The sequence below is a fragment of the Meleagris gallopavo genome, chromosome 7 (assembly GCF_000146605.3).
Source record: "Meleagris gallopavo isolate NT-WF06-2002-E0010 breed Aviagen turkey brand Nicholas breeding stock chromosome 7, Turkey_5.1, whole genome shotgun sequence".
Classification (NCBI taxonomy): domain Eukaryota; kingdom Metazoa; phylum Chordata; class Aves; order Galliformes; family Phasianidae; genus Meleagris; species Meleagris gallopavo.
Genome location: NC_015017.2, coordinates 10,672,606 through 10,683,976, shown reverse-complemented (window position 1 = coordinate 10,683,976; position 11,371 = coordinate 10,672,606). Strand labels below are relative to the sequence as shown.

Genomic DNA, 11,371 nt, shown 5'->3' with positions numbered 1-11,371 from the left:
TGTAAACACCTTTTAGCTTCTATTTGTCCTCAATCTCAGTGCCTCAGTTAATTATTTGCTTGCTTACCGAGGTAAACGAAAATATTTTGTGGTGTATGGAAATACTGTGTGAAATTTTCAGTTTGTGGTTTTATTTTCCTCTCCCCTCATTTTCACCAACATATTCCCTTCTGCACCTGACTTGTAAAATAAGTAACTATAACCCTTTAATTCTCCAGACTATAATGGGAAAATCTCAATAGTCTTTAGCTCCTGAGTATGCAATCTATCAATACGTATATAATGGAAGATATTTTTTCCTTAGATTAGGATTTATAAAAACAACAACAACTACAACAACAAAAGAGTGGTGGCTAAAGCTGTCTGAATATGTTCAGGAGTTATTTTCAACTTAACAGTCCATTGAGATTTATGTCTACAGGTACACAATTTGTACAAATACACTGATTTTATTAATGGATGTTTGAAATCCTCTTTTAATTTTTAATAGCTATGACAATCTATACCATATCTTTAAAAAATCTTGGAAATCTTGTGCTACTGAATTGAGCAAGAACACTGAGCTCTAATCATTAAATTAAAATATCTTAAATGATTTATTATGTTAGATATATCTAGCTAAAGGAAGATAGCAGAATTCTGTAATGTCATTACAGAAATTGTCATTTGGCATTATTACAAGGGCATTTTTTGGCAAAAGTATAACATTTAAGTATAATATTTACAATTATACATCTCTAAAGGGGTTTATGTCATGATGAATATTAAGAAATCATCATTATTATACTGATATAAAAAGTTTAGTTGTAAGCTAAATATGTCTGACTCTGGCACCTGGAAATCCTGCCACACTAACAGGAAACATGAATGCTGAGGTATCATTCCACTCCGGTTTGCAAAATAAATGGTTAATTTCTTAGGAATTTGGGGGTTTTAATAGCAAATCTTTACTAAGTTATGTACTACAACAAAACCACCCCCATCTGATACCTACCGGTTTAGTGGGGGTTCTTTGTAGCAAACAGCAGCTCTTCCTCGTCTAACCGGTTCTGCTGAGTTTTCTTCTAAAATCTGGGAGGATTTAGGTAAGGAATTGTGAGAAAACTCACTAGTATTTGTCACATCTTGCAAAGCTGTTCTCCCTGTGAAAAAAAAATATTTTATATGATTCATTTTAAATATTTTCTGAACTGTTAAGTAAAATTTCAATTCATAATTATCTGTCATTAGTATATATGTCACTCCAAAAGTAATGCTTCCTATTTATTTCCATGGAAACTACAACAGATACAAAGAGCACAATAACAGTACTTGATAGAGCAAATTCTCAGCTACAAAGCACTATTTTTCATCATAGTCATCACTATCAGCTGATTTGCACAGATGAGTTGATTGAGATAATCTTCATTTTATGGTGCAACTGCTGTGCGTGGCCATTTGGAATGTGGCTTGTCTTTCACGTTCACTGTCACTACTTCTGAAACGCACCACCTATCACATCCACTGTTTGGTCTCTATAAACATTCAGCAAGCGTTAATGAACATCAGTGGGTGCCATTTTTTCCACATGGTGGAATTCAGTGATGCACCTTCACTTTATATGCATGGCTATGTCAGACACCATTTTGTCAGAACATACAGCTAGCATCTGCCTCTGATGTCAGGTGCTGAAATAATAAAATACTACTTTCAGAGCAGTCCTTGTATTTCTTATAATTCAGGTACTTTGGATGTTATTCTTGTGCTCAAGGGGCTCTGCAAATAATGGAATGTGATCAAAGGGAAGGGTATTACAACAGCTTTCAACCTAACCTAGTTTGGAGCTGTTTGAGGTCTATCATGCTCTTGAGACACAATCAAACCCCAGAGGTGCCATAATCTGCAGCTAGCAGATATGTTACAGTAAAAAACCCCAAGACTGCAGACAGATCATGGCCTTAAATGCAGGAGGGGGGCATACACGTGTAATCAAACTGTACAAGAATTGTCTACAACTAATAACATCTTTCAACTTTGCACCTGCTCTATGAGCATGCACGCACAAAGCACAGCAAGGTGATTAAGTGAACCTCCTTATCTTCAAAACTGTGTACTACAGAGCTATTTGACATGCCTTGTATTTTCAGTCACTGCAAATGCGAAAGTTCAATACACTACTAAGAAGCAACCAGCCTCAGAAGAAGCACTATCAATATTGCAAAATTTTTTAAGATCAAACGCAAAATGCCAGACTAAACCTCAATACTTATTTTTTTGATTTTGATAAGTTGGGAGAAATAGTGAAATTATTACATTATCCCAAATTTTAAAAAAATTCTAAGGTGGATCACAGACTCTCTGGAAAGCACAGAGATTTAATACAGGTACCAATCCAAGATAAAGTAAACACAACCTTAATCTGTATTCCTGTAAGTTTCTTCCAGGAAAGAAACAGGTCAAGTCTTAGTCTCATCCAGATGAGAACATAGGGGATGCAGTATTTCCAATAGAACAGAAATTAAAGCCCTCATATTTTTGCATTTGGAGAACGAAGTCTTTACCCACCTTAAATTGCCTGAGGCATAAAATACTTGCTGTTGATCACACAGAGGAAACTCACATGTGCCAGATGAATAATGGCTTTTCTCTTGCACCTATTTTGATACTACTACACTGTAACACTGAATATGGAATTTGTAAGCCTACTGTATGAAAACTACTCTTGTTTCTGTTCCCCGTCTATGAAGGGAACAGTGTACGCTCTTGTATAAAACTTAAAGTTACTCTATCTTTTTAACCCCACTTTTCTGAATCATACAACGTTCTTGTGCAAAATGAACACAGGTTCCAATTATAACTGCTCCTCAAGAACAGAGACTGCTTAACCTGTGTGACAAAATCTCTGTTTGGAATACATTACAAAGTAGCAGGTATATTAGTTATCACAATTTTGAAATATATTGAGACTGATATATGAATCATTTTTTAGTGATTTTGAGCTTTACCTTTTCACTTCTATTTCATCCACTATAAGCAACGAATTAGTAGAATAGTTTTGAGAGAAGATATTTTGATCATTACTCTATGCAGAAACTAATTTAAAATGTTTTTTTTTTCCCCCACTCTCATACACTTACCATGACAATGTGTCAAAGTCTTTTCAGAAATCTCTTTAGAAATATGATCTGATTTTTGCTTTGCTTTTCCAGAAACCGGTGCTTTATCTCGATCAGTTTTCCCTGAAATTTCTGAATTTTTCAGTATAGAGTTCATGGAAGCATTAAGGTTATCAAGAGCTGTGGGCTTCATTTCAGAAAAACCTTTCTGGGAAAAGCTACCTGTACTTACTGTTATATTCTTAGAACAATCAACAGGTAAGGATTCTAAAATTTCTAATTTTTGCACTTTGGGTTTTAACTTGTTCATAAAGGAATCCATCTCATGAGAGACTTCCTGGTCATTCAAAAAATTCAGCTGTCCTTGATCAATATGCCTGAAATAATTCTTTTTTTCTCTGCTCTCCATAATACCAGAACTAAGGCTCCCTTTTTCTTTCACTTGATTGTCACAAGAATTACTAATGTTAGATTCTTCACGTGCTGCTGGCGAGGAATCTATGCTCTTTAATGTATCAGCACTGCTGCCAACATCTCGTGTGGAGGCTTTAGCTTGCGGTATATTTATAGCCATATCATTCTGAGCAACTAAAGCTCCTTGAGATTGCTGGGTTTCAATTATTTTATTTCCATGAACAGCCTGTGTGCACAATGCATTCTTATTTTCTAATTCTTCATTTTTGCAAAGCGAGAACGTAGTAAGATCTTTAGTTGGTACTACATATGCTTTATGCTCAGCCTTTGCCAAAATACGTTTTAATCTGCATGGTGAAAAATTACCACTCTTTTGATCTACTTTTTGAATAATTTTATTAACACTGTCATTTTCAGTTTCTCTTTGTCTGTAACCACCTTCTTTGTTGCATTTACTCTTTATAATATTTTTCTGGTATTGTTTTCTCTTGTTGTCACATTTGCACCTGTCTGTCTGAGACTTTTTTGAACCATATTCTTCATACTTCCCTTTATCAACTTCACAGTATTTAGCTGTGTTCATTTTTGAAGGGTTTTGAAAGGTTTTCCCATTTCTTAGCAGTCTGACACTGTTCTTGTTTTCATGTAGAAAGTCCTGCTGTAAAGCTGGTACAGTAGAGCTGTAATCTTGGAACACCAAGCTTTCAGCACAGCAAACTTGAGATGGGATCTCATTACTAGATAAGCTTGAGTATGCTTTTATTATTTTGTTTTCCACATCTTCCAACGTTTCTGAGGAATTTTCTGTATTTGCTTCTTGTTCTTGTTTTTGATGCACTAGGCTAACTAGGCATGTTCTTCTAGTATCTTTATCCTTACTTAGACAATTTTGGTTTTGATTACAGTCAATAGTATTTGGTAAACTCTGTTTCACTGTAGAATTCTGTGTAGGTAGCTGTTCTGTCTGACTTTGGAATAGCTGAGTTTGTGGGTCAGTCATTTTTGAAATTTTATTGTTAGTCCTAGCATGGTTTTCTTCTGCATAAAAATTTGAATTGACTTCAGTCTTGTTTTTAATTTTCTCTTTCTCACTTTTAGAATATTTTACTTTTCTGAAATTTGCCAGTACTTTACCAGAATTGGCATTATTATTTTTATGTAATTTGTCTTTTGATGCAACTGTGAGCAGTTCACCTGCATCGCTGGCAGTCAACTCCATATCAGCATCATAAACAGTTTCTTCAGATTTTATCCCATCAATAGGAATCTCCTTACATTCACTCCTAAAATCAAGTTGTGAAGGAATAATGCAAAGCAAGTCACTTGGACTTTCCTTCACATTCACCTCATTGCTGCTGCTGCTGCTACCATGAGGAGGAAGACTTGAGCTACATTTTTTAGCAGAATCCTTTATAGTAAGTTGTGGTTTTGACCCATAACGTGTTGCACATTTCTTTCTTTCAGTCACATTTCCACAGAATGGTAATGAACTATCATCTTGTCTTGTAAACTCCTCAGACTGTCTTAGAGGTTGTACATTACTGACATGAGTTAGGAATGCACTGTTACTGCTTAGTTCTGTGCAAAACCAATTTTCTGGAAGAAAAAAAAAAAGACAAATTTTAGCAACTTATCAGAATAAGACTGAAAGTTGGATGGTAAGCTTGGAAAATGGCAAACTGCAAAGAGGGTAGTGAGGCACTGGAACAGGTTGCCTAGTGACGTGGTTTATGCTTCATCTCTGGAGACTTTCAAGGTGAGGCTGGATCAGGCCCTGGGCATGTCCCTCTTCACTGCAGAAGAATTGGACTAAATGGCCTTCAGTGCCTTCTAACTCTAAGAATTCTATGATTCTATGAAATAAAAATCTATTTGTTTTCTATGGCCTCTGTAGCTATTATTTAACTACCACAATGCCATTCTATTCACATTAATTTTGTTACACTTTCATGTGTTACTTGAATGAACAATAGTCTACAAGTTATAGTAGAGACACTGTGCTTATGGGTGGTCACTGCTTCTGAGTATTACAGTTTAGCAATCTCACTATATCTTCTGTATTACACATCAAATAATGAACTATTTCATACCGACTCTCATCTAGCTCTGAAAAATGTTTAGGATGCATCTTGCATCCTAAAAAATATAATTTTGTCAGTGGTTGCTTCCATCTATTTCATTTAACTTTTGATTACTTTTACCAGAAAGCAATGATGATGCAAACTGGACTTGATCTGAACATGTTTCCTTTGACAAAATAGTGGTACTTCTAAAATAATTTGCTATATCACACACAGAAAGGCTACCTTGCTGTTTTCCAGCAGATGTTGCAAGTAAAGCAAGCTTCACTGGCAATTCTACAAAGCTGAAAAGAGAAAAGTTCACTGTGAAGATTTTATGTTTTATACCATAATATTCAACTGTTTAAAACATTTCTTTAGTAATATATAAAAACAGAAAACAAGAACTCTGGTATGAAATGCACTTTACTTCTGCTTCTGTCTTAGGGGCAATGGTAGTTATGACACTACATCTGCTTTGTGCTGGTGAGATCTCACGTAGAAAGAAGCAAGTTATTCAAATACATATTTCCTCCCACTATCTCCCTGATCATTACAAGTTGCAGATAGTTTCTTAATTAGATAGGAAACTGTTTCTGGTTACTTAAATATCTAGATCATAAAAAGATTAATTGTAAGGAAAAAAATCTACACATACTTACCAGCTTCCAGATTTAATACAACTTACCTTGCTGACTGACATGTACTCTTCACCTGGTCATCAGTACAGCTACTTGGACTGTCTGACAGAGGAAAAGAACTCTGAAGATTCTTTCAAAAGAAGAACAGTGAGGAAGAAATATTTTTTTAAAGTCATGTAACTGCATTTCGTCTGATACATAACTTTCAGACTTCTTGTAAACAAGATTAAATCCTCTATCTTTACTGCCTGTAGCAGTGATATGCCACTGACTTCACTGGACTAGGGATTCACCTCTACTTTAAACAATAGGGGTAGATGTTTTTAAATGCATATATGATTTCAACATTTTAGTCATTTAGATATTTTGAAAATATTATCCTGTAGCTATTGCATAGATTTTGATATGGCAATAGTTAAAAAAAAAGTCTTACCTCAGAAAGACTGCTTATTTCTATTGCATTTAAGAGGTTATCACTCAAAAATGCTCCTATTTCTCTAAGAGTTTTATTCTGCATACAAAGGAAGAAAAAAAATATAAAAGTGTCTTAAATTACTTTTTTTCTAAGAAAGACAAGATATAAAGGTGAATATATGTTGTAATTTTTCACTCAGCTGAGGACAAACTAAATTTTCCAATACCTTTTAACACAGAAATGAAGCTGACACTGAAATAACCATGGTTATACAGATACACTCTTGAATAAACTGGTTAGTGTAAAAATTCCTAAGAAAGGAAAATCAAAAAAACAATGATTTGCTATGAGATGACAGCTCCAAAAATCTGAGATGCAAGTGTTTGAAATCACCATTTTGAGAAGCAATATTATGTTTCAATAAAGGATAAAAGCTTGGTTTAGCTGATCTAGGCTTAAACATTATTGGTAATATACCAAACAGCTTAGTTTTCGACGAAGCAGGATATTATGAAGCTGCAGCTTTTCTACTTCTTTCCGAAGAAAAATCTTCTCATTCTTCAGCTTCCGGGAACTTTCTTTCTCCACGCTCAAAGCCAGAGCTAATGCTTTATTATTTTGTTTTAAAGATACTTTCAACATTGATGAATTATCTATAGGAGACAAAAATCATACCGTTTTATTTTCAACAGCTCCAGTTCCAGGCCTTCTCTATATGTAATCTCACTACATAATAATATTTTTATCTATATTTTTTGGCAGAACAGTAGCCTGATATAAAACTGTCCCTTGTTTGCTGCCATTCTGAAGTCTTCTGTTAGCTTTGAGTCTCTTGCAAGGATTCTGCTTTTGTCTGGATGTTAACTTTCTTTTCTTTTCTTTTTTTTTAAACACAGATATTTTAAATATATCATTTTAAAGCATACAGTTTTGTAGCATAACAATGGTTCCTGCCTTTTAACAAAGAAAAAATAGAATATGTTTCACAAATAGAAAGTTTAAACATTTTGTGCAAGAATGTACATTTCGGCAAGAGAAAGAATTTTAGAAATATATTGTTGACTGTTGTAATGAAAACTTACCTACTACACGGAGTATTACCAAGATAAACATTTTGCCTCATATTCATAGTGCATGCAGAGCTAACTTTAACTCAGATGAGCCTGGCTATGCTCTTTTGCAAAACCAGAAGGAGCAAGGTTAGCATGAAGTGCTATTGCTATATTTATTCATTGTCCTAAGCTATTACTTCTGTGACCTGTCATGTAAAAATCAGCAGGGCTTCATTTCTTTGCTTAGGGAAACATGCAACAACAGCGCACCTTATGAATCCAAACATCATGCTTTGAAATTACTATTTGGCTTTGTGAATTATTTGCATTTCTGCAACATGGAGATTCCTAAGGGACATGAATGTTACTCATCAATACTATTGATTTATTTTTCACTAAAACTAATATTCTTGGCATAAATCACATAAAAGTCTTGCTGCATCATTCACAGAAAGAGAAGCAGAAATCAAGATTTAGTTAGCTGTGCTACTTGAACCAGAGATCTCTGAAATCGTGGTGTTTTGCTATAACTAGACTTTCCCTATCTTTTGCAAAAGAGGATTTGAAATATTCACAGTGCTGTGGACTTAAACATGAAGTATAAAAAAAATGTGTTTTAACTTAAACCTGGCTGACTGGGAAAGCAAAGTATGTTCTGACAAATGCTAAAATCAGCCTGTTAACATCTGCAGTATTCTTTGATTCTCTAAGTGTCTCCATGAATTATTTGTTATAAATGCCATTTTGCAAATGGGAATTGAACATGTAATGCTATGACAACTACGTCATAAACTGTTACTGATTTAACTCATTTTGGTACCTCAGCTTTTAGATGCTCAAGATAAAGCATGGATGCTAGAGATGTATTTGAGCATGTTTTTAAAAAACACTTGCACACCAAAGAGAAAGCACTGGAACTAGGTAGAGAATTAGATAAACAACCAAATTAGAACCATGTGTTTTAACCTTCAGACTCTCCAAAAGTACTGAATACATCACATTTTTTAACAGCAGCCATTCAGCAAATCACACTAGATACAACTGTTCTTCCCTTTGAAGTCATACATTCTAAGTACAGTAAAAGGCTTCAGTTTTACTTTAACAGGACTTACTTATTAATTTAGATTTGATTTTAGATGCCAAAGAAGCATTCAGTTTTGCAGTTTGTAACGCTCTGTCCCTCTTCCTGTGTCCTCTGACAGCGCCCGAAGTAAAAGCAGTAGATAATTTAGCAGTTGCTTGTTTGTCCATCCTCAAAATGAACCTTGTCAGGGGGAATGCACACTGGCAAGAGGAATCTGCAAATGACACATGATTTTGCTCACAAATTTTGAACTTAGGCTGCATTATCTCTTTATGAGGAGATTATCCAAGATTTAGGTCACATTATCACATTTTACTAACAAATATGAAGACTAAAAGGATGAGAGATTTAACTTTTATATATTCCATCAAGTTACCTATTCAGGTCTACCTTTAAAAGCAAAGGGGGGGTGAGGGGGGGAGAAAAAGGCAAAAGTTTACATCACTTGACAGCGTAACCGAATCAGCTTCGTCAGGCCAAATTTTAAAAGTAAATTTTTTAAATAAAGCGCGTTACGGGTGTTAAAAGCAGAGAACGATGCTCTGCAAGCGGCTCCGAGGAGGCGTGTCCCGCCGCCGCCACCGCCCTGCCCTCAGCCGCTCTCGTCCTCGCCGCCAGGGGGCAGCGCTCCCACCTCGCCTCGCCCCTGGGCCGCCAACGGCTGCGCGAGCCCAACGGCCGTCGGCGGGTAACCGTCGCGCCCGCGGCCTGAGGCAGTCAGTTCAGGAAAGCAAACAGCCTCCACGATCTGACTGTGCACGAATGGAGCACATTTACAGCACAAACGGAGCTCCCGAGGTGGTTCCTGCCCATCACAGCTTTTTGTTTTGAAGCAAAGAATTACATTAGGTCTTGAAATGCCAACGTTTACATTACAGAGTAGTGTTTCATACAAGAGAGGCCTTTATGCATAGGTTTTTTTTGTGAAATAGTCCCATTAAAAGGCATCACAATAGAAGAAGCGACAACCAAGCCATCAAGGCAGTTATCAAAGTGACATCAATAAATATGCAACCAAAAGATGACAGTGAGTGCGCACACTGCCTGCACACATAGGAGGCTCCCGTGTTAGAACTGGAGCAAGGCTGATCTCATCCATTTCAGGTAGTTAGGTTTGGCAGATGGAAGGAAGTACTTTACCCCAGCAAAATACTTTCCTCCAAAGTCTGCTCTGATCCCAAATGCACAGCCCACATGCTTTAACACTCCCTTCACATGCATTCTCTTCCCCACTTGAGCCTAGTTCTGCCATTAATTCAGGCAGACACACTGATTGCTGCATTTGGCCTAAGTATTAATACATACATAGTAAACAGTTCTGTGAAAACATAGGGGGGAAAAAAGTTACTGTTTTAATTTATTTGAAAGTTTACAGAGACGTGAAAAGGTGAAACAGTAATAACAATAATAAACCATGCATTTTTTTCCCCTAGTTTCCAAATGAGATTTGACACAATTTTTCAGCATGGTCCTGAAGCTGCATAACCTCGTGCTTCTACACAATCCTTTTAAAACACAGATTTGACCCAGCGCACCTTTCACACCTGTGGTATGTTTCCCCTCACAAAGCAGCTTCGAGTGACTGCAGCCACTGTAAATTCTGAGAAAATAACAAAATAACATCATGCAACTGTAACAACAGAAAACCAGTCAAGTTGCTGTGACTCACCTCCCTCTGCTTTCAAGCAGGCAATCTTTTCATCCAGATTCAGTCATGAGATTTCATTTTCACTTTTACAGTAATCCTACCTCCTGAAGGAGTAATCACCAATCTGCCTCCAGCTAATGTTTATATGTTTATGTTACAACTGCTGATAATAAGCAAAACACCAAGTGTTGTGTTCCCACTGGGTGCTACTTTCCTTTGCATTCAGCTGACGAACTTTTCACACATGAAAATCCTCAGTTAGTTGCCATCTGCTTAAATTGGGGAAGAGCTTAAAGGGCTGCCAGGCTTTACACTCTGCATGCATTAAATAGAGCAGAAGTCTGATTTGCAATCACTTGAGATCCCATTATCAGCCTTTAAACGGAGTAGGGATGAAAGGAAGTGAGGAAAAGACAGGCCTGTTCTAACAGCTCTAAAAGCTTAAAAATGATACGGGTGCGTCTCTGCATATGCAGTATGAAGCTAACTGCATTCTTAATGCGTTCCGCGTCCTAATTAGAAGAATTGTTAATGTTCTAGGTTTTATCTCTTTTTTAGCTCGAGTATTTTCCAGCAAGTTTGCGGAAACTAGCAGTTTGGCACTATTACATTTTGTACAACTATTAATTTGGCATTTACAAAAATCAGGCTCTTATCATGAGAACCTGACAGTGTGTGCCTGTTCACACAGTATTTTGGTCAGCAAGCAACTGCACCGCAGCCATGAACTGCTTCTAGCAGGACACTCTGTGTAAGCTGTTGTGTAGGAGTGCACAGGAAGCATCTAGCAGTCTGCACTTGTCCAGGATGTTTTAAATATATTAAAGCTTTAATAAAGTGCTCTAAGATTTAAAAAATGAAAAACAAAAAAGGTTTCTGCCTTACAGAGCAGCCGAGTTTATGCATGCACGCCTCCCTTCGGAGGACGAAGGCACCGAAGCCGCGCCCGGCGGGGCCGCGTG

The 11,371-nt window shown here is 36.6% G+C and overlaps 2 protein-coding genes across 6 annotated transcripts in view; one reads left to right on the top strand and one right to left on the bottom strand.

The window, feature by feature from the left end:
* Positions 1 to 10,519, bottom strand: part of SGO2 (shugoshin 2) — a 12,259-nt gene extending 1,740 nt beyond the window's left edge. The window contains exons 1-8 of one of the 3 annotated variants that reach the window (XM_010713419.2): positions 10,431 to 10,519; positions 8,790 to 8,975; positions 7,103 to 7,278; positions 6,644 to 6,721; positions 6,258 to 6,340; positions 5,816 to 5,874; positions 3,117 to 5,105; positions 995 to 1,142 (exon numbers count right to left, since the gene is read on the bottom strand). In XM_010713419.2, the coding sequence (XP_010711721.1) occupies positions 995 to 1,142; positions 3,117 to 5,105; positions 5,816 to 5,874; positions 6,258 to 6,340; positions 6,644 to 6,721; positions 7,103 to 7,278; positions 8,790 to 8,928 (2,672 nt within the window). In that variant the 5' untranslated portion in view covers positions 8,929 to 8,975; positions 10,431 to 10,519. The other 2 variants (XM_019616985.2, XM_019616988.1) reach the window with 2 other exon arrangements.
* KCTD18 (potassium channel tetramerization domain containing 18) overlaps positions 9,474 to 11,371 on the top strand; it is a 9,945-nt gene continuing 8,047 nt past the window's right edge. The window contains exon 1 of one of the 3 annotated variants that reach the window (XM_019616994.2): positions 9,474 to 9,559. The gene's annotated coding sequence lies outside the window, so the exon portion shown is untranslated. Of the gene's footprint in view, positions 9,560 to 9,584; positions 9,866 to 10,784; positions 10,866 to 11,371 lie in introns of those variants that run through there. The other 2 variants (XM_019616995.2, XM_019616996.2) reach the window with 2 other exon arrangements.